The sequence below is a fragment of the Cervus canadensis genome, chromosome 12 (genome assembly GCF_019320065.1).
Source record: "Cervus canadensis isolate Bull #8, Minnesota chromosome 12, ASM1932006v1, whole genome shotgun sequence".
In the NCBI taxonomy this organism is placed as follows: domain Eukaryota; kingdom Metazoa; phylum Chordata; class Mammalia; order Artiodactyla; family Cervidae; genus Cervus; species Cervus canadensis.
Window position 1 is genome coordinate 62,649,106 of NC_057397.1, and position 23,186 is coordinate 62,672,291.

At 38.7% G+C, this 23,186-nt stretch overlaps 2 protein-coding genes across 10 annotated transcripts in view; one reads left to right on the forward strand and one right to left on the reverse strand.

The window, feature by feature from the left end:
* RIDA (reactive intermediate imine deaminase A homolog) lies at positions 1 to 18,866 on the forward strand. Of its 7 annotated transcripts, none has more exons than XM_043483362.1 (6): positions 1 to 222; positions 1,563 to 1,668; positions 3,243 to 3,297; positions 4,558 to 4,626; positions 5,729 to 5,784; positions 16,470 to 16,598. In XM_043483362.1, the coding sequence occupies exons 1-6, from the start codon at positions 158 to 160 to the stop codon at positions 16,488 to 16,490; spliced, it is 372 nt and encodes a 123-aa protein (XP_043339297.1). In that variant the 5' UTR covers positions 1 to 157; the 3' UTR covers positions 16,491 to 16,598. The 7 variants fall into 7 exon arrangements, with proteins under 7 accessions (XP_043339297.1, XP_043339295.1, XP_043339293.1 ...); XM_043483360.1 differs by lacking the exon at positions 16,470 to 16,598 and adding an exon at positions 14,224 to 14,386; XM_043483358.1 differs by lacking the exon at positions 16,470 to 16,598 and adding an exon at positions 6,986 to 7,651.
* The window catches only part of ERICH5 (glutamate rich 5), a 24,265-nt gene continuing 16,284 nt past the window's right edge, over positions 15,206 to 23,186 (reverse strand). Inside the window, exons 2-4 of one of the 3 annotated variants that reach the window (XM_043483357.1) lie at positions 19,129 to 19,836; positions 18,697 to 19,008; positions 15,206 to 16,890 (exon numbers count right to left, since the gene is read on the reverse strand). In XM_043483357.1, the coding sequence (XP_043339292.1) occupies positions 16,739 to 16,890; positions 18,697 to 19,008; positions 19,129 to 19,836 (1,172 nt within the window). In that variant the 3' untranslated portion in view covers positions 15,206 to 16,738. Of the gene's footprint in view, positions 16,891 to 18,696; positions 19,837 to 23,186 lie in introns of all 3 variants that reach the window. The other 2 variants (XM_043483355.1, XM_043483354.1) reach the window with 2 other exon arrangements.

Sequence of the window (23,186 nt, forward strand, 5' to 3'; positions counted from 1 at the left end):
AGTCGCACGGAGACTACAACTCCCAGAATGCCGAGCGAGCCCCCGGCGACGCTTTAAAGCAGAGATTCTGGCCCCGGCTGGTCAGTCAGATTAGGCGCAAGCGAGAGCTGTGTTCTGCGTAGTTTTTTCCGAGGGGAGCAAGGGAAAAGGGTTAGCCATGTCGTCTTTGGTCAGAAGGGTGATCAGCACCGCGAAGGCCCCCGCGGCCATTGGTCCCTACAGGTACAGGAGGGCTGTGGGAGCCGAGAAGGACTCGAGGCGTCTGGGGTCGCGACCCCGGAGCGGGGACACGGGGCGTGTGGGGTGGGGGTTTGGGGCTTGAGCTAGTCCGAGTCAGAGCTGCTGCGGACCTCGGGGTTCACTGTGCCCACTGGGACTGAACCATAGCAGGCGACGCACCGAGAGACTCAATACCAATTGTGTTATAAAATTACCAGTTGTATTTAAAGTTATAAAGGAAAAAAGATGTGAGGGGAGACGTCATGAAATAAAAGGGGAAAGTTGGGAGCGTGCTGGAGAACAAAATGTAGGGAACTAGGACATTAGAAATGAGAATATTTTCTGAATAACCGTGAAATGGGGTAAAACAGATTTTACTTCTAAATTTAAAGTGAAGTTAAGGTTTCTTTATAAAAATTTTTTTAAGCATTTAATGCCATTGAAATGTGTACTTAAAATGGCTAAAATGGAAAAAAAATGGTTAAAATGGTAGGTTTTATGTTTAGAAACAATGGTGGGACTTTTTATCTGAGAATTAATTGCCTTTAAAGTTGATTTGTTTGGCTCTCTTTCAGGTCTCAGTGTAGCTTATGCTCTTCCCTGTGATTTTGTTACTAATTCTGATACTTAGTTTCCTCACTACAAAAATGATCAGTTAAAGTAAACTGTGTATCCTTCTTGACCCTTCAGCAATGATTAACCTTGTCTAATTACTTATTTTCTTGAGTGCTTGGCTGTGCTTTCTTTTGTTGGTTATGGGATCTTAGTTCCCTGACCAGGAATTGAACCCAGCCACTGGAGGGAAAGTGCCAAGTCCTAACTACTGGACCCAGAGAATTCCCTGTTTAGTGTTTAAGAAACTCCCAACTACTTTCCAAAGTGTGTGTACTATTTTGCATAACCACCAACAAAGTATGAGGGTCCCATTTTCTCCACATCCTCATCCATACTTATAATCAGTCATGTCTTACTGTGTGTAATGTAGAGTGGCTTTCGTTTGCATTACTCCTTCACTCTTCGTATGTCTTCTTTTATGAGGTGTTTGTTCAGATCATTTGCCCAATATTTTGCTGGGTTGTTTGTCTTTATATTATTGAATTATATAAGAGTTCTTTATATATTCTGAATACAAATCCATTGTTAAATAAGTGTTTCACAAATATTTTCTCCCAATTTGTGACTTGGGTTTCCATTTTCTTAAAAATGTCTTTCAGTAAGCAAAAGATTCCAGTTACCAATTTTTTATTTTATATTTTGTACTTTTTGTATCTTAGCAAAGAAATCTCTTAGCATTGAGTTTTAAATTTTATATTTTACATCTATTGGATTTCTGTTCTTTGCAGTCAGGCTGTGTTAGTCGACAGGACCATTTACATTTCAGGACAGCTAGGCATGGACCCTGCAAGTGGACAGCTTGTGCCAGGAGGGGTGGCAGAAGAGGCTAAACAAGTGAGTCATTTTCCACATTTGAAGTTCCCTTTTATACTTCTTTTTCATCATATTGAGAAATATTAAGAATCCATTTGGCTGATTTGGTTTATAGAGATTATCAGATAGATGCTTTTTAAGTTATTGGTTGACTTAAGACAGTTTTACGTCAATAGAAAGTTGGAAATTTGATGAATCATTTAACAACCTAAAAAAAAAAAGATTTTACTTGCCAAGGTGACTTATTGGGTATTAACTAAATTTACTGTGGTAATCATTTCACAATACATATATGTATTAAATCATCATGTTATTTACCTAAAACTAATGCAATGTTTTATCTGTTATATTTCAGTGAAATGGGAGGGAAATTGTGAAAGCAACTGTGAATTGTGAAAACATCTTGCCACTTCCACATGAGTTAGGAAATTTTTTTAGAGCCAATGACCTGCAAAAATAATCCACCACCACAGAAGTAAAAATCAGTGTTTGTTAGAAAGAGAGAAATATCAAAGGTTACATGCAGTATGCAGTATATTTCCTAAAATATTAATAAGGATGGGGGTGTAATTCTAATCCAATAAATAGAATTAAATTATCATTTAGTACATTCACTGAGTCATTTGTGATGTCCAAAGGTAGAAAATAACCTAAAATGTACATCATAAGGAACTAGCTAAAGAAATCCTGCTAGATCTGTACAGCTAAATTAATATGGAAATATCTTCCAGATGAATTGTTATATAATAAAACCAAGATACAGAACATCTTGCACAATAAGCTACCATGTGTGTGTGTTTGTCTCTGCCTGTGTCTGTCTGTCTAAGGATATATACAGTTATGCTGGTATAGGTATTGGCTGTCTCTGGAAGGATATACAAGAAACTAGAAACAGTTTTCTAGTGGCTGCCTTTGTTGAAGGAAACTCGGGAGGGGGAGTAAGGGTGAAAGACATCTTTTCACTGTGTGTGTTTTTTGTAGCTTTTGAATTTTTTGCCATATCCATGTATAACCCATTTAGAAGATTAAATTTTTTAAAATCATAAACTATGATAATGTGACCAGTCAAAGTGGAAGACTGAATCGGAAAAACAATAAATTAAGGACAGAGTGAAAAACTAATGTTTTTCCAAAGACCAAAGTGTTAAACGCACACAAAATTTACTAATAATTGTTTTTTAAGAAAAAGGAAAGAACCTCTTTAAAAATATTGCTTCAAAGAAAACAGGTTTTAATGCTTACTAGCTCATACTTTTCCTGAAAGTGATACAGAATTAGGAGCCCCAGTAGTTACTTCTGTTTTGTCTTAGTTGACATTGGTTGAGAATTTCACAATTCTAGCATTGAGGAAGAGACTTCAGTCTTTCTCCTCACAAAAAGAGACAAATTCTCACTATATTTCAGAAAGACTCATTCCATCAAAGAAAGCCAAGAGGCAGTTTGCTTGTATAGAGGTGGCTTATGAAGAGTGAATTTCCTAGAAAAGGAAGATTTCTCTGCAACATAGGAAGTATTAGTAAAAGATGGTTAACTGAATTGAGTTAAATCTTCCATGTAGCATTAGTGCCTAAGGGCTTTCTTGCCTTGGTTCACAGGCTCTTAAAAACATCGGTGAGATTCTGAAAGCAGCAGGCTGTGACTTCACAAATGGTGAGCAACTTCAAATTACTTCACATTTCTGTTTGATAATTTTTTGGTCTTTTTAAAGAACACATGGCATCTGATAATTTGTCCTGCCATATCTTTTGTTGTTTGAAGCTGGCTGAATTTCAGTCCCATAGACACGATACCAATGAAAAATTAATCAGTAGTCGATCTAGAGCCATATACACAATATCAGTAAAAAATTAATCAGTAGTCAATCTAAGAAAAAAATGGAACATTTTATTTGACCCAACCTGAGGATGATACCTGGCAGACAGTCTTGCAGAAAGCTCTGAGGACTATTCTGAAGAGGTAAGGGGAGAGGCCAGCGTATATATGACTTGGCACACATCTTGGCAGAAGGTTAGTGCTATTCATGAGGAACAGATAGCTAAGTTAATGGTTTTAGTGCTAGGTATGGGAACATATATAAAACTAGATTCATAACATTTTCTCCTGAAAATATCTATCTGGGGGCCGGTTCTGCTAATTTCCCTAAAGCACGAAGTGCCTTATCCTGATCTTCCTGAATTCCTTTTAGGATGTTTTTAGGTCAGCGACTACAGTGGCTAATGACTTGATTCTTGTAGAACTGGATGCTCCCTTTTGATCTTAATTTCAAAGTTTGGGAGGTATTTCATGACCAGTTTGTCCCACAGGGCTAAAAATGCTCATTGCCAGGTCGGGCGAAGACTTCGTTGATATGTCACTCAGTGTGCTGTTAGTGGACTAAAGCTCTGTTAATAGTAGCCAGAAGCCAGGAAACGATTCTCTCTTCTTGCTGCTTCCCATATCTAGAGTACAACTATTATAATCATCGATCTTGAAGAACTGTATTTTAGGTCAATAATTTCAAGTCATCTAGTTATTTTTATTGGAGACTCAGTCACATTTGATAATGCAAGAAACAATAATCTTGCAAAATAAAACACAGGTAATATAGCTAGTGACATGAATAAACTCTTAAGTAAGTTATGTTCTAGGGAGTTGCATGGCTGGCACCAGCACAAGAAGAACTGAACTTTATGGTTGAACAAGTATTTCTGTTGTTGAAGTGGTCTGGCTAATGCTCTATGAAGACACCCAGTGCACACTAGAGGGGAGGCAGGAGGACTAAATAGGCAGAGAAAAGAAATTTTATGTTAACATTTTTCTTGTCTTACCTTAAAATGTGAATTTTATTTCATCACTACCATTTTTCTAAGTAATGTTTTGGATCAGACCAAATAACTAAACAAGCCTAATGACAATGTATATATCTCCTAGTGGTAAAAGCAACTGTTTTGCTGGCTGACATAAATGACTTCAGTACTGTCAACGATGTCTACAAGCAATGTAAGTTATCTGGCTTTGTTACTGTTTTCCATTTTAAAAAGAAGTGTATCTATTGGACTCCCCTGATGGCCCAGCAGTAAAGAACCCACGTTGCAGTGCAGGGGTTGCAGTGCAGGGGATGCGAGTTCAATCCCTGGTCCCAGAAGATTCCACATGCTGAAGGGCAACTATAAACCCAACAGAGCCAAATAAATAAACATTTTAAAAAGGTATATATTAACCTTAATAAGTGTCCATTATAAATTAAGAAGGGCTTTCCTGGTGGCTCAGTGGTAAAGAATCCACCTACAAATGCAGGAGAGGTGGGTTTGATCTCTGGGCCGGGAAGATCCTCTAGAGAAGGAAATGGCAGCCCACTCCAGTATTCTTGCCTGGGAAATCCCATGGACAGAGGAGCCTGGTGAGCTACAGTCCATGGGGTCACAACTTAGCAACTAAACAATAGCAATATATTAAGAATGTTGGGCGAGGTTAAAGAAATGGTCATAGATCCTGTCCTAAAAGAATGAATAGCTGATTAGAAACATGAAGTGTATCCCCATGAAAAAGATCCAAGACATTTCTATTGCATTCCCTAGAAAAACATACTGCAACCAGACAAATCCTTTTTCCTTAAGCTTAATTTTATTACATCCTCCTCAGGTTTTCTGTACTCTCCTAATCATTTTTCAACACATGACTGCATTTATTATTGCTGTGATGAGGTCCAGCCACGATCTGTCCTCCCTCAGAACCATTAACTGGTTAGTTAATATTTCTGTGCCTTGGTTTCCTCATATCCTAAATGTGGATAACATCTTGTAAGGTTGGAATTTTAAATGAGTTAATACAGCATGTAAGCACGCATGTTAGAACAGATTCTGCAGAGTATATATTTTCATTTTTTTCCCAGAAAGCTAAGATATTTTTAAGAATATTAAGTATCATGGGACTCATGGCAAAGTATTTTGTCAAACAAATATGAACATGAGCTTCTTTTTTCCAATGTTGCTTGTATCTAAGAACTAACATAGATCTGGATCACTTACCAGATTCTTGATCCTGCAGTGTTGAATTACAGTATAGTATCTGAAAAAACTAAAATGAAATTCTTTTAAATTAGATTTTCAGAGTAGTTTTCCTGCGAGAGCTGCTTACCAGGTTGCTGCTTTGCCCAAAGTAAGTACACATTTGTCTTAAAAATTAAGAAAATTAAAGATCAAGGCCACAAGCTTCCCTGGTGACCTAATGGTAAGAGTCCACTGGCCAGTGCAGGGCACATGTGTTCAGTCGCTGGTCTGGGAAGATCCTACATGCCACGGGGCAGCTATGCCCGTGTGCCAAAACTACTGAGCCTGCGTGCCTAGATACTGTGCTGCACAAGAGAAACCACCGCCATGAGAAGCCCGTACACCGCAACTAGAGAGCAGCCCATACACGTCACTACTAGAGAATAGCCCTTGCATCAGTGAAGACTCAGCACAGCTAAATATAATAAATAAATCTTTTTTTTTTTAAATCAAGGCCACACATGAATGTGAATACAACAGAATCATTTTACTTATGAGAAGTAAAACAGCAGCTGTATTGTTTTGCTGTTACTTAATGACTATAAATTGAGCCAGGTCTGTGAGTTCTACAGTTAAAATTTTAATTTTCTATCATATAATAAAAAATTTAGGAAATGCCCCGGCAGTCCAGTGGTTGGGACTCCGTGCTTTCACTTCTGAGGGCCTGGGTTTGATCATTGGTTGGGGAACTAAGATCCCACAAGCTTCATGGCTTGGCCCACAACAAAAAACACTAGACTTTCCATTAGAAAAAATCATCTGAAAAACAATGGCTCATAGATTTCTCACCGTTCTTACTTTGGTTTTCTAATTGAACTAGAAGCACTTCCTATGCCCCCTTAGCAGTACGATATTTCTACTTATAAAAAAGCAGTTCTCATGGACTTCTACTGGAAATTTTCCACCAAAGAAATTTAGCCTCTGTGAATGGTATTTTTGTTGCTTTGACTGTTACTTGGAGTGATCAGTATTTATTAAGATACAGAATGAGATAGAAGGAGCTCTGAACTTGGCAGAAGACATGGGTCTGAACCTCTGCCACTTGGCTTTGTGTTCTGGGATGGGTTAAACAACCTCTCTAAGCCTCAGTGTCTCATCCTCTGCACTGAGAGGACTCTGATAACAGAGCTGCTAGGGGAGTCACATGAGCTAACATAAATGAACATGCTGAGCACAGTGGCCTAGCCTCTTCTTAGTGATTCTTGGTGAGTGTGCCCCCTCCTTTCCTTCTTTGAAAAGTTTAATGTTAAAAATGCATATGTTTTCAGTAGGTACTATGGTGCCCTCTTAATCTGTTATTTTCCCAACAGGGAGGCCGTGTTGAGATCGAAGCAATAGCTGTGCAAGGACCTCTCACGACAGCATCCCTCTAAGTGGGCCAAGTGTTATTTAGTTTGGAAATTTAATAGTATGTTTAAACTAATGGCTTAATCTTTGTTGGAAAGGGTAAGGTTGAAGTATCTGGAGATATTATGGAAATACCATATAATAAGGAGAACTGAACATGAATTGAAGATTAATGATGAATCTAGTTACTAATGTTATAAATTACACTTCTATAACACTTGTATTGCTGGATGTGGGAAAACAGACATGCCTTACTTAGTTTAACTCAGAAGAATAAAAGTAGAAGGAAATAACATGTAGGAAAGATGAGCTACTATTCCTGAGAAATAAGAAAGAGCACACCTAATTCAACTAAACCCTATTAATTTAATGATGTGAAGTATTTTATTATGTCAGATATGTGATTTTTACTGGAATAAAATTAAAGCATTTAAATTTGAATGGCAGAGATAAAGGAGAAGAAACTGGACCAAATTTTATATAGATAATATTTTTCTAGTGGAAATAAAATAGCATGCAGATTTTCCTTGGTGTTATTCCATTCACTAATTTTTTTAACAGTTTAATTTAGATATTAAATTACATTACTTAAATAAAGCTGAAGAAACTATGAAGTTTAAACTCTCAAATATTTTTTCTCAAAGTTTACTTCTGACTTTACATTTTTACACTGTTGTAAAGGCTCTGTATAACCATTTTATGTTTGTTCTTTGAAGTCTTTTCACATAGAAACTACTACATGAATACCTTCTTGTTGTAGAATAAATTCCAACACAGAATTTTATAGATTTAAGAAGTCAAAGTTCCCTTCACTCACTGTCTATTTCACTCACCTCCCCAAAGACAACCACTGCTGAGGATTCTGAGTGAGTGTACCAGCAGATAGTTTTCTATCCATTACATACTTGATCATCTAGTTTGGTTTTGACTTATTTATATAAATGGAGCTTTGCTGTATATATTATTCTACAGATTGCTTTCTTCTTGTCTTGAAGGTTTTCCATATAGATACATATTGATCTACCTCATTTTTTTTTTTTTTTTTTATCTACCTCATTTTTAAAGCTGTTGCAGACTTCTTTTGTGTAGATATACCTTAGGTGAGTTTAACCATTGTCCAAACAATTCCATGTTTACAAAATTACCATATCAGTGTGCTGTAACATTCTTACTTACACATGTAACATTTTACATATACCTATTTGTTTCAAGTTGTTTTAGAAATGTCTTGCTAATTTGTAAAGTTTGGTCACCAAAAGATAATGTTAGAAGCACTTCTGAAGAGCAGTTTTAAGACCACAGACTTTGGAGTAATTCCAGCAGGCTTCAAGGCCCGGATCTACCACTTATTAGCTCTATGACCTTCAGCTAATTATTTAACCTCTTTTAAGTCTCAGTTTCCTGAAAGATAATAATTGCACCTTCTCAAAGTAATGTCGTAAGGACTATTCAACATTAAGAAGAAAAAAAAACTTAAGATCATGGCCTCTAGTCCCATCACTTCATGACAAATAAAAGGGGAAAAAGTGGAAACCATGACAGACTTTGTTCTCTTGGGCTCCAAAATCACTGTGGACGGTGACTGCAGCCAGGAAATTAAAAGACGCTTGCTCCTTGGAAGGAAAGCCATGACAAATTTAGACGGCATATTAAAAAGCAGAAACATCACTTTGCCGACAAAGGTTTGTATAGTCAAAGCTATGGTAGTAGTCATGTACGGTAGTCATGTACAGATGTGAGAGTTGGACTATAAAGAAGGCTGAGCCCGAAGAATTGATGCTTTCAAACTGTGGTGCTGGAGAAGACTAGAGATGAAACCAGTCAATCCTAAAAGAAATCAACCAGGAATAGTCATTCAAGGATTGATAATGAACCTGAAACTCCAATACTTTGGCCACCTGATGCAAAGAGCCAACTCTGGAAAAGACCCTGATGCTGGGAAAGATTGAAGGCAGGAGGGGAAGAGGACAACAGAGGACGAGATTGTTAGATGACATCAGTGGCTCAGTGGATATGAATTTGCGCAAACTCTGGGAAATAGTGAAGGACAGGGAAGCTTGGCATGCTGCAGTCCATGGGGTCGCAGAGTTGGACACGACTGAGCGACTGAACAACCACCACCAGTATTCTTGCCTAGGACAGAGTAGCTTGGTGGGCTACAGTCCATGACGTCACAAGAGTCAGACACAACTTAGAAACAACTACAGTGAGATCATCATATTTTTCTCAGTTTGCTAATAATGGTAAAATACACCCATAGTAATGAGTTTTTTATAGTATAGAACCAACTCTCATTCCTAGATAAATTCACCTTGTTCAACATACATATTTATAACATATTTCATACACTCAAATTCAGAATGAGGTATTTTGTCTAGGATCTTTACAGTTATGTTCATCCGTGAAACTGGCTTTCTTCTTTTACGTAAGAGTTCATTGTAAATATCCTTGAATGTGTGATGGAGTTTACCTATAAAACTGCTGGAGCTTGATATTTTCTTTGGGAAAAATTTTAAACTACTGATTCAATTTCTTTAATGGTAACAGGAACATTCAGATTTTCTAGTCTTCAGTCAGTTTTGGTCCTTTACCTTGTTATAGAATTTGCACACTTCATCTAAATTTCACCTTTTAATCTCTTGCATCTGTATTCAATGCCTTCTTTTCATCTAATAGTTTATTTGTGCTATTTTTAAAATCAGCCTTGTCCAGAAGTTTACCCATTTTATTAATCTATTTAAAGAATCATTTTTTGTTTATTCTTATCTTTAGCATTAATTTCTGCTCTTGTATTTAATATTTTCTCCAACTTATGTATAAGACATTTCTTTCTGCTTTTAATATTAAGACTTCGTATGTGACAGAAACCCAACTCAAACGTGTATAAAAAGGAAAAAAAGAGGAATTCATAGGATCATGTAACAGAGAAATCCAGAGTACAGCTGACTTTAGATATGTGTGTTCCAAAAATCTCCCGGCTCCATCTGTCTCAAGGGGAAGATGCTGCTGGCTCAGTGTAGAGACCACCAAGGTACCAACCCCAGCAGAAAGGCAGGCAGGAAAGTCTGAGAAGCTTCTGATTGGTCCAGCCCAGGATAAGGACTAATTCCTAAACCAATCACTGTAGGCAGGAAATCAAATAAAATTGACCAATAAGGGTCCAAGGGGCATCCTTATAGATAAGTCATGACTTCAGATTCTAACTCTGCAATGAGAAAACTGGAAATAAAATGCTAGTATCCAAGTTGATTGATTTGTTAGTGGCTGGGTTGGGATTTTGAGTCTTCTTCCCACACTTAAGGAAAATTATGATAGTGTTCAATGTGAAAAGGAACATACTGCATTGTTAGCCTTTCAAACCTACACAGCAATCTCTTTGAAGTGTGTAATTAAACAAATGATCACAAGATGTCTAAAGAGTCACCCATATTTCCCTGTTACACTCCTTACCTTTGATGGAATGTGTGATTTTAAAAATGTTTTTCTTTCTCAAGGACACAAGTCAAAAGTAATATGTTTCTATAACAAAAATTCACATAGAGAAACTTTCCAACACTTTTATTTCTAGTAACATTCCATCAAAATTGTTAATATTGAACCAGCAGTACAAAACAATTTTATAAAAATTCTGGCTGTATTTTCCCTATAGCCAATTATACTCAGTTCTGAGGAAATTATCATGATTATATAAGAATAAAGAGCATTTAATAATAAATAGCATCAACAAGTATTCAGAATGTGAAATTTGTACTAAGCTCTGTAAAGTACTTTCCCTGCTCTAAAGGGCTTAACAATCTTTTTGCTAACATTTGGCCAACAATTAGAAAGCATTAAAAAATAACTTCAAATAAAAACCTTAGTTTCAGTGTTTCTTTCTAAGATTTCAAAAAATTAGTTCTCATAAATTGTAGCCAGCTAAGTGCTAATATGCCTGGGCATAATTGCTCTCTCTATAACACTAATAAATATTTACTAATATAGCAAGTATTATTGGAACAGTCTCTGTAACCTACTATCTCCAATAGATTCCAATGAGGAAAATTCAGAAGTACTATGCTCAGTGGTTCAGTAGACATAAAGTTCTGTTAATAGTTGTGCTTTGGCTAGTTTGCTATTGCAACACTAAAAAAGATAATAATTCCTCAGATACATCAACATGATTTTTGACTGAATTATGTGTAATGTTTAGATTTCCTCCTTTTAAAGCTTATATTTTCTGAAGTTTCTAATACGAACATGTATCCATTTTTTACTAAGAAAAAAATTTTAATGATAAAGGAATTCTTTCCTGTGATTATTACCAAAGCAGTCACTGTGTCACAAGTACTTAGATAAAAGCAGTGTTTTTACCCCTCCAAAAAAAAACTTTAACAAAGCTCTGATATCCAGAAAACTTGAAGCAAATCCATAGTGATCCACTAAATAACTACAGTTGAAAATAAACTTTTAGTTAGTCCCCACACTGAATTGCCATGAGTTCACCTTTGAACCTTATGACTTCCTGGTGAGGTGCTGGGCTGAAACACCCTCCCAGCCCAAAGCCCCTGGACAGCTGGACAGCTGCAGTGGACAGCCTCCTCTTCTGTCACTGAAGAATTTTTTTTTTAAGTATTTGGAATCAGGATCACATACTCTGATTCAATATATGTGTTATTTTTTTCATAAATTTATATGATAGTATGAATTATTATATCTTGATAGTTACTTCTATTTTGTTAAGAAAAATTTGAGAACTACATTTTGGGTTTCCCTGGTGGCTCAGTGGTAAAGAAACTGCCTGCAATGCAGGTGTAGGTTTGACCCCTGGGTGGGGAAGATCCCCTGGAGAAGGAAGTGGCAACCCATTCCAGTATTCTTTATTTTATTTATTTATTAAATTTTATTTATTTATTTTTGGCTGCAGTGGGTCTTCATTGCCGTGCTCGAACTTTCTCTAATTGCAACAAGTCGGGGCTACTCTAGCTTCAGTGCTCGGCCTTCTCACTGCGGTGGTTTCTCTTGTTGCAGAACACGGGCTTTAGAGGGCAGGCTCAGTAGCTGTGGCATACACAGGCTTAGTGGCTCTGCTGCACTGGAATCTTTCCGGACCAGGGGTTGAACCAGTGTCCCCTGCACTGGCAGGCAGATTCCCAACCACCTGATCACCAGGGAAGTCCCCCACTCTAGTATCCTTGCCTGAGAAATCCCATGGACAGAGGAGCCTGGCAGGCTGCAGTCCATGGGGTCACAAAAGAGTCAGACACAACTAAGCGACTAAACGACAACAATCTATATTTTACAAGGAAAAAAAATGTAAAAGATTAGGAGGTCAGCCACCTGAGACAAGATTAAGGGAGTGCCAGCCCTGCACACACCAGAGACTTGTCACAGACCCTGCCTTTGAACATTGTTACAAAATCCCTCATCAAATCCTCCAGGGTGGGGGACACCCAGGCAGGAGCCCATCTGTTTCCTCTTATGCCTGGCAAAGTAACAAAACTATCCTTTTTAACTTCACCCCCTCCCCAGGGAAAAAGAAAAAAATGAGACAGACTTCAAAATCATGGTCCCTAACTGGTTTCTCAGAACTCTTTCTGGAAACCGGTGAGGCAGGCAGATCTCTGTCCTAGTAATGGATAGAGTTGTGTGTTTACTCACATCAGTTGCACACTATTAAACTGAAAGGGTAATTTAGACAAACATAATACACACTGGCCCCTCTTCAACCTTCAACAGTTATTAAAGCCTGGCTTTGACGTCTGCAGACTTCTTTCAGTAGGTGCAGAAATAATGATATGATTGTTAGCTTGCAATATCTCAGCTATTGCCCAATACATTTGCTGGGTGGTGTTTCTGAAGTAAAGCTGAAAGTCTCCAATTTGATTTCATGTGGGTTAGTACTGCCAGGGAATTCCTTAACTTTTGCTGGAAGTAACAAGAACTGAAAAGAGAAATTCCGTATCTGTCAACGGCTCTCTGAGATTATACTGATTCTGTTCATTCAATTAAAACCTTGAGATTACAGCCAGTCTCACTCCTTAACTTTATAAGCTCTGGGGACAAGAGGAGCTGACAAAATTTTAGATGAAATGACACTTTCTGAGCAAAGGCTTTCAACTTTTCAGACACAGCCCTGCCTTGCTATTAGAGGATCACTCTCCTTTTACCCAATAGAGGCACATGGGCTACATGAAACAGCTTTATGATGTTCACAATGTTGACATTGTGAAACAATTCAGAATTGGGTCACCAAATTAGCTTTATAATGATGAGATGCTTGTAATGTTAGACACTCTGACCATCTATTGTATTTGCCAAAAGAGCACATATTATTTGACTATGACCATCCAACACTCTTTGATTACTTCAGTGTGGAAAAAAAACTTTTTTTCCTTTAAAAGCCATTCTTGACTCAAGGCCAAGTGTGGAATAAAGCATCTGTTAAGAATGATGTGTGAAGAAAAGAATAGAAAAAACAAAAAGAATGATGTGCGGGAATTCCCTGGCAGTCCAGTGGTTAGGACTCCGTGCTTTCACTGCCAAGGGCCCAGGTTCGATCCCCAGTCAGAGAACTAAGATACCACAAGCCATTCTGCATGGCCAAAAAATTAAAAAATAAATGATGTGGGTGTTTTGATTGCTCAAGGCTGTTAGCTATGTTAAGATTCTTTCTTCAAAGTTTGAATGGAAAAAGCAGTGAGGTCACAGGTTGGTCTCACAGTCCTATCCTGTGGGTCCCCCAGGAGATGATACAGAGTACCTCTGACCAAGAGTCTGGAGTCTGGATTGGGAATTCCTAGATTGGTAACTGGCACCCCCTGTCGATAAATGCCAACGTTTGCCCCCTAATGGGGATCAGTTCAGTTCAGTCACTCAATTGTGTCCGACTCTTTGCGACCTTGTGGACTGCAGCACGCCAGGCTTCCAGGTCTATCACCAGCTTCCAGAATGTGCTCAAACCCATGTCCATCTAGTTGGTGATGCCATCCAACCATGTCATCCTCTGTCTTCCTCTTCTCCTGCCTTCAGACCAGCATCAGGGTCTTTTGCAGTGAGTCAGTTCTTCGCATCAGGTGGCCAAAGTATTGGAGCTTCAGCTTCAGCATCAGTCCTTCCAATGAATATTCAGGGTTGATTTCTTTAGGATTGACTGGTTTGATCTCCTTGCAGTCCAAATGTGGATGCCAGCTGACAAATCATTTGTTCACCATTTCCTTCCCAGTTACATATGGAAAAGTCTGCAATCATCTAAACAGAACACACACTCGGCTACAAAGTGGCTATACATCATCCTGGAATTAGAAAATTCAGTCCTGGGGACTTCCTGGCAGCCCAGTGGTTAAGCCTCACCTTTCAATGCAGGGGGTGTGGGTTCAATCCCTGGTCAGGGAAGTAAGACCCTACATGCCTTTCAGCCAAAAAACCAAAACATAAAACAGAAGCAATGTTGTAACAAATTCAATAAAAACTTAAAAAACAAAAATAGCAAGAAAATCCAGCCCTGATGGTAGTTTTTCTTTTTTTTTTTCTGATGGTAGTTTTTCTATTAATTCATTTTAAATAGCTCAAGTCTTAATCCAGCTTCTGCATTTTGAATCTGGAAGCAAAATTAATAAACTTCTCTCAAAGTCTGGGGACTAAGAATCAGAGTGTACTTTGCTATGATATATCAGTTTTAGGCAAAAGAAAGAAAACTTTAGCATGGGAAAGGATGACTTTGTGGTTTTATACGCACTTTTTCATAATATAAGGGCTAAATAAATTCTCATTTGCATTTTAAAATGTAGATGTGTACACACACACTTCTGTTTTAGCATATCCATATAGCCTGGCATATACATTACTTTCTTATGGAAGAATCAGAGGCAAGAAGCTTTATTATCTTTTCATAGAAGGACTAAAGGACATGGGGGGAACAACTTTTCATACCTTTCTGTATTATTTGAATTTTACTACAGGCAATTATTACTTTAATTTTGTTTAAAAAAATTAATTAGATTATTTAGATGGAATATTTTAATTTTGGAATATTCAAATATTATGGAACATTTCAATTTTCTTTCTAGGTTTTTTTAAATGTATTAATATTATCTAAAAGAATAAGAACAATTTCTAAAAATGTCTTAGTAACCACATTAAAGGCATTAAAGGCATTATTACTAAGCTTGACCAGCTTTGGAATGAAAACATTAGAATCACACAAATCCATATTTTAAATATTTTTTTTAATGAAGTAAGTATAAATGGGAACCCTTGGTACTTGTTATTCACTTATTGATTTGACAAATACTTATCAAGCACCCATCATTTTCATGAAAGCACCCATCTTTTCCATTAAAAGAGTAAAACGCATGAATTCAAAGACACATAAAATAGTCCTTCTTCTCAATAAAATCACAATCCAGCTTCTTTATTTTGCAGACAGGATGAGGTCATCTACTCAAGTAACTCCTCTTGTTACCTACCTCAATTCAACTCTTTAAAGTCAGGAACATAAAAACATTAAAATCAGAGTAAAGATAATTCTTCCCTCTATTCTATGTTCTTAAAATTAATTACATCATCTTCATAGTTTAATACAGAAGCTAAAGTAAAAGAGTCTAGTTAATTCATCTGAGAAGTTATCCTTAAACTATATATTTACAAATAAGATAAAGATACCAAATGTGTCCAGAATATAATTCTATCCTGGTATAAGCACAAGGCACTCACTGGTGAAAAAGATTGCTATCATTATTCTTATTCACATATAATCACAGATAGTAATTTACCAAAATCCCTTGGCAACTTTGGAGGAATTCTTGAAAGGTGACTTTCTATGATATATCATTTTAACATTAATGAAATATTATAAATGGTTTTAAAATCTTGATTTTTTTAGCTCTTTCCCACCTCTAAAGCCTAATATTAAATCAAAGTACCCTTTAAAAAAAAAATAGAGCCCAAGGAATAGACTCCAAATAGGCAACAAATCTAGTTTTTAATTCTTGCTGTTTGTTGCCTCTGAAATACATTTAAAAGTCAATTTAAAATACCTTTAATGTCAGTTAAAGGAATAACAGCAATTGAAACACCTCACATACATATAAAATCACTAGATGATTCAAAATGGCACATTAAAAAGGTGTAGCCTTTCATTGTGAAAAATGCCTAATTTTATAACAGCACCAGAGTCTGTATTCCTTTTACAAGAATTTTGTTACCTTTTTTCATACACCATGATCATTAAGGATCCTTGGTAGTAGATAGACTTAAGGTAAGAAGGTAATTAAATGACACACTTTGCCAGGTTCCGACTAGCTTTCAATTCTGTGATAGGAAAGAAATACTAGGTGTAATTTGCCCCATTGTTATTGATCATTCTTCTTCCATCCTAATTCTGTGTGATTTCATTATCATGAGCTGCCTAAAATTCACTTAACTCCTTTCTCCAGCCACCTGTACTTAAAGGTGTATGTTTTCTTTTAGGGTCTCACTTTTCTACACTGAATGGACCCATTGCCACAATGAAGAAAATGCCCTCACACTCTTAAATGAATATATACTCTAGTCAGTACTGGCTCTGGCTACTGTAGTTCTGAATTCTAAGTAGCTAAGAAAACCATTTACAGCTTAGCAGTTCTATGGAACAATGTAATCAAGAACATGATACCACATTTTCCTTGTATAAAACATGTCGATTTTGAAAGATATACCATCTGTAACCACAACTTCACTGCAGTTTTCTGTCTTCTCTGTTATAACATGCTGTGTCCCTTCACCCTTCCATCCATACCTATCTGTGTGGCTGCTGAAAGATCCACGGCTTCTCCTGTTTCTTCTTTTGTTTCAGCCTCTTCACTGACTTTCTCACTCTCCATCTCTGTTTCAACCGTTTCTCCTGTCTCACCTGGAAAATTAACCAAAGGGGATGTTAAGAGATACTTATTTAGCATTAACAACCAAGTGCCCCAAACTTGGTTTCCAACAAGGGCAGCCCTTACTCTTTAAGTCTAAACAGTAGGTTTCTCTGGGAATGTCAAGAAAGGCCATCACCCTGGGTCTCTCAGGTCCTCAGAGGGCTGATGTCACTTAATGTTTCTGAGTCTTGGCACTCTCTTATATAAAATCAGGATGCAGAATTACCCAGTAAGTGATGGCAGAACATATTACAAATAGAAAGTTCAAAATATGGTCTAGGGGTGCCCAGCAACCTGTCTTGTTTGGTCATTCTGGTATTCAAAGAAAACAGTCATCAAACTTTCAAAGAGCTGAAACATTAAAAGTCCGGGTATTGCACATACAAATGTTTCCCTAAGAAGTCAGTTCGGGCAACACTGGCCCCTATGCTTTGAATAGAGCCAAGAAGCAGCTGCCTCTTTTGATAGGATTGTGCTCCTGTTCACCAAGGTCCCTGGGGCTCCCCACAACATTACATGTGCCCTTCAATTCACCCACTGTCATCATCCTAGGCCCCAAAGACTTGAGTGTGCCAAGGTTATGTAACAAATATGTGCTTTTACTTGCTTCTGCCTTCTGATTCCCAGAGCACTTTAATACACCTTCATTAAAGCACTTACCTCAATAGATTGTGGTATTTTGTTTAAATTCTGCCTTCTCCCCCACTAGACTGTGAGCCCCTTGAGAACAGGGACTATCCCTTACTCCTGCACTGGGCACCAAGCAAATGATTAGACTCTCAAAAACTGCTGCATTAACAAGGGAAAGAATTAAGAAATAGATGAATGTTTCAGTTAATTCTACTGTAAGGTGAAGTTAAAATTTACCAAAATGTAAATCCTGCCCCAGAAGAATTGTTAAATTGTAACTCCAATAAAGAACGGTAGAGATTCCATTTTCTTTATACAGGTAAGGTACATGTTTTAAAAATACCATTTGCTAAGACATAGTACATTTCTCTAGTCTTCTCATAAAGATAAAAAGAGAAGGAGGACAGGGGGAGTTTGACAGTAATTTCTAAGGATAAAATTACAACGATGAAAATGACACTCTAAGAGGCATTATTTGTGTGTTCTTTCATTAAAAAGTCAGTTCCTGGGCTTCCCTGATGATCCAGTGGTTAGGACCCTTGCAATACAGGGACACCGGTTTGATCCCTGATCTGGGAAGATACCACATGCCATGGAGCAACTAAGCCCACGAGCCATAACCACTGAAGCCAGCTCACCTAGAGTCTGTGCCCCACAACAAGGGAAGCCACTACAGTGAGAGAAGCCTGTGCACTGCAAGTATAGAGAGTAGCCTCCACTTGGCTGCAACTAGAGAAAGCCCGCACACAACAAAGACCCGGTGCAACCAAAAATAAATACATAAATAAAATTATATATTTAAAAAAGTCAGTTCCTCCACTGACCATCTTTACTTTGGATCCTCATACCATACATGGGGCCTGATGAAGAGTGAACTTGGAAAAATTCAGAAATTTTAACATCCCTTCAATATCCCATTTCATTTAACGATGAAACTAGGTTAAAAATCTAGATACTTTTCTAAAGACTATCCTTTAGAAAACTTTTGCTGGAAAGGCAAGTGCCTGTTGTTCAAGCCTGGAAGCCTTTTTAGTTTGGGTAACGGGAACTTCAACCACTGAGAGACTCCGGGGTGGGGGAGCTGTGTGTCAGCCTCCCCCACCCCCCCAGAGATGATCTCCTATGGAGCACGTCTAAACAACCTGATCTGACAGCATGACTTTTACCTTCAATGTGTTGGTCCTCTTCGTCAGTGTGAATTTTCCTGGCCATTTCCACCTTCGCCCCTGTCTCTAGAATTCCTGCGGGCTGTTCCATGCTTCCAACTGTTCTTTCAGGTTGGATCTTCTGCATGTTCCCAGGACCTTCGGGAGTTTTATAGAGTGAATCAGCCTTTACAGCTGTCGCCACAGACTGACTTGCGTCCGACACTTCCGGTCCACCATGCTCTCTGGGAATCGTCTCTCGAAGCTGGGATTGCTCATCTTTCCCCAGCGTTTCCTGAAGTTGCTTCTCTTCCTCAGCTCCCACAGACTGACTTCCGTCCGACACTTCCAGTCCGCCATGCTCTCTGGGCATCGTTTCTCGAAGCTGAGACTGCTCATCTTTCCCCAGCGTCTCCTGAAGTTGGTTTTTTTCGTCAGCTCCCACAGACTGACTTCCGTCCGATACTTGCAGAGATGCATTCTCCTTGGGAACTGTTTCTACAAGTTGGGACTGCTCATCTTCTCCCACTGTTTCTTGAAGTTGCTGCGTCTGAGCTGTTTCCACAGGCTGACTGCCTTCCAATATCTCCGGAGATTCTGTCTCCTTGGTAACTGTCTCTGGGAGTTGGGACTGTTCACCGTTTCCCCCAGCTTCTTGAGATCCTGGCTCTCTGGCTGCTTCCAGAGGAACTCTCTCAGCTATTCCTAGAGGCGTCATCTCTCCAGCAGCTTGTGGATCCTCAGTACCTTGCACAGAGTCCCTTTCTCCCGCTGTTATCAAAGGCTGACCTTTGGCTTCCGCTCCTAAAGGTTCAGTCTCAGCACTTCCTTTCAAAGGCGGAGCCTCTGTCGCTGCTTCCACATCCTCCTCCTTTCCTCCTGCTCCTGGAGCACCATCTTTGCCACCTGGCTGAGGTGGCTCAGACCCCTTCAGTCCCTCCAGAGGCTGAGTTTCCTCTGTGGCTCCTGGTGGGTCTGCAGCCTCCTTTGCCAGAGGCTGTTCAGGGAGGAACTGAACACCATTAGCTGTGGATGCGGCTGAGATCTTGAGCTTCTCTAATGGAGGAAGGCTTTCCTTTTGTACTTTGCCACACAAAGTAGATTCTCTTCCCTGTGCACGTGGTTTGGGCTGGACAAAGCAGGACTCACTTTCTTCTGTGGCTGAAAAATAGATATTTGAAGTTACTTTTTATTATTCATTTGAAACAAAAAAATACAAATTATTATTCAGTTTCTATCCTGAGACAGTGTATTGCTATCAAGAAGCAGGTTTAACAGTTCAAGAAAGTCCCGGGTAGACTCGAATACAGAGAGGCCATACCATGCCCCTAACACACCACAAGTCAAGTCTCTCTAGTGTTTTCAGCTCAAATACCTCGTCTTAAACATGAAATCCTTCAAAATCACATTCTTTTTCCCTGTTTGTTCCTTGTGCACCTGCTCGTGGCTCCTGCCCCATATTCCAGGTTAGTACATTTTGTTTCCTCATGCTCTTTTCTCTGTCCTGCCCTTTCTCCTTCTTAGGCTGAGTAGATTTCACAGCCTAAGTAGTGGCCCTTGGGCTGCTAGAGAGGTCTTATCTTCCCCTTAAAGCAGAAGGACCAACCAAGACAGAATATTAAAAAGCAGAGACATTACTTTGCCAACAAAGGTCTGTCTAGTCAAAGCTATGGTTTTTCCAGTAGTCATGTATGGATGTGAGAGTTGGACTATTAAGAAAACTGAGCACTGAAGAATTGATGCTTTTGAACTGTGGTGTTGGAAAAGACTCTTGAGAGTCCCTTGGACTGCAAGGAGATCCAACCAGTCAATCCTAAAGGAAATCAGTCTTGAATACTCATTGGAAGGACTGATGCTGAAGCTAAAACTCCAATACTTTGGCCACCTGATGTGAAGAACCAACTCATTGGAAAATACCCTGATGCTGGGAAAGATTGAAGGTGGTAGGAGAAGGGGATGACAGAGGATGAGATAGTTGGATGGCATCACCGACGCAATGGACATGAGTTTGAGTAGGCTCCAGGAGTTGGTGATGGACAGGGAAGCCTGGTGTGCTGCACTCCATGGGGTTGCAAAGAGTCGGATACAATTGGGTGACTGAACTGAACTGAACTGAAAGCAGAATGGCCCTCAGTGAATGGAAAAGGCCCCATGCCAGAGAAGCCTTACTATGTAAAGACTGAGATGTCTGGGACAGAAAGTAGCAGGGCCCAATTTGGGAGAGAGCTCAAGAGAGAGCTGGGTAGAATGCATTTTTTCCCCTGCATTTCTGGCTCTTCCTCCAATTGTGTAACCTTGGGAACTTGGTTCCCAGTAATAATGTCTGTAAAATGGCATTGCATCTGTTTCTCCCACCTGTGTCATAGTTGCATGAGGCATCATATGACATTAAACAATGAAGGCAGAAATGTTCTCTGAACAGTCTAAAAAAGCAGCATGGCAACATGCTTACACCCTGTGACCCAGTGATCCTGCTTCTGGAAATTCGTCCTAAAAACAAAAGTATTGGGAATATGCTTTGGGGAAAATGTATCAGCCCAGTATTATTTCGAATAGCAAAATTGGGGAAACAATTTAAAAATCTAATAATTTAGGAGAAAGATCAATAATCTATTGGATGGAATATTATTGTGTAATGAAAAGGGTCGTTATGCCGACCATATGCTAAAATAAGATAATGATTATATAATAAGCTTAAAAATCAGCACTTCCAGTTGGTTTATCAGATAAAATAATGCACAGAAAATGTGTACTAACACAAGGTCTGTTTTGCAATTAAATGTTCAGTAAGTTAGCTATCAACTTTATATATAGTACTATTACAACAGTGTTGATCATTGGAAGGCAGAAACTGAAGAAAAACAGAAAGGGAGATATTTGAAGAAAATAAACCAGCATTTTAAGATGGGCCTCTAGATGATATATTTTCTCTTCTATCCTTTTTTCCCCCCAAAATATTTTTTCCTCTTTTCTTTCCTAGGTTACCCCTGACCTAAGTTATACAGGTACATAGTTTAAAGAGTTATCTGCTTATCTAATGTAAGTTAAGATATACAACTAAGACTCAAGTCTCCTCTCCCATTTCCCCTTCTCTAGGGTTAAATATTTTCATTCTTTTAGCTGTTTTTAGAGAGATTCTCCCCCCCCCCCCACCTATATTTCTAAGAGAATTGCTACTCCTTTGTTTTTTAGTTAGGCTATTTCAATTAATTCCCACGATGAAAAACACATTTTTTCCCCCACCTCCATCACCCTTCACCCTCTCTCATTACATTTCAATTCAGAAATTGCACATTACTATTGATTTAAAATAGTAATCATGTTGTAATTTAGATTAGATAGATATTCAGTTATATGTACATATAATAAGTATGTCTGCAATGAAGAACTGAGCCAGGTAGTCAGCTACTCAATTTTTTGTTTTTCCCTGAGTTAGTAACTGTCATGGTTCTTTACTTCCTTAGTTTATGTATTCTCATGAGTTCAACTCACTGCCAGTTGTTTCTTTTTTTAATACATCTACTCACATCAAACAGTCTCCCAGCCTACCTCTGATAATGTGTGTGGATCCCCCCATTGAGAGGATTAGACATGAAGCTGGAGAAGCACAGTCTAGGAAGGATTTTGTGAGACGCAGGGCACAGGCTGTGGGCCTGGGGTCCATGGGACAAAGCTGGGAGGAGGGCTATCCTTCACTCCCCCTGTTCTGGCCTCATCATGCATGGAGCCTTCAAATTAACAGCACAGAAGGCAACTTAACAAAAGGGGTTTCTCAGGTCTATAAAGAAATTCGTTGTGACAAGACAGTTCATTTAGATGCCACACAAAGGATGTTTAGGTGATGGTTGCCTTAGGGAACTGACAAGGAAATGTATTATTATACTAATCACAAATGTCTTCCAAATTATATTTTCTGGGAAAACAGTTATTACAGTGATCAGCACTGTCAGTTAAATGAGACAAATGACTTTCAACCAGCAGTGCCAGCTGTGGGTGCACTCTAATGTCATCATTTTTCTAGAGCAGAAAGCTGTGGGGAAAAAATGTGTTGACACACCCAAATCATAGCCACTCAACTTCATGTTTTGAAACATATATTGTGCTATCAGGTTTGTTGTTGTTCAGTCGCTAAGTCATGTTATTCTTTGTGACACCATGGACGGCAGCACACCAGGCTTCCCTGTCCCTCACTATCTCCCAGAGTTTACCCAAATTCATGTCCATTGAACAGCACCGAACAGCCGACCCACTGGAAAAGACCCTGATGCGGGGCAAGACTGAAGGCAAAAGGAGAAGAGGATGGGATGTTGGAGGGCATCACTGATTCAATGGCCATGAACTTGGGCTATCAGGATAAGCAAGCCAAGGTTTTTTTTCCCAAAAGAACAAATGCTTTGTGAAAACTTATTTATCCACAAATGGTGTCTTAAGTGTCCAAGGGATCTATCAATTTCTTCCATAATTAGAACATTTATGCCCATGGTCACAGTATGAATTTTCATTCTTATGTA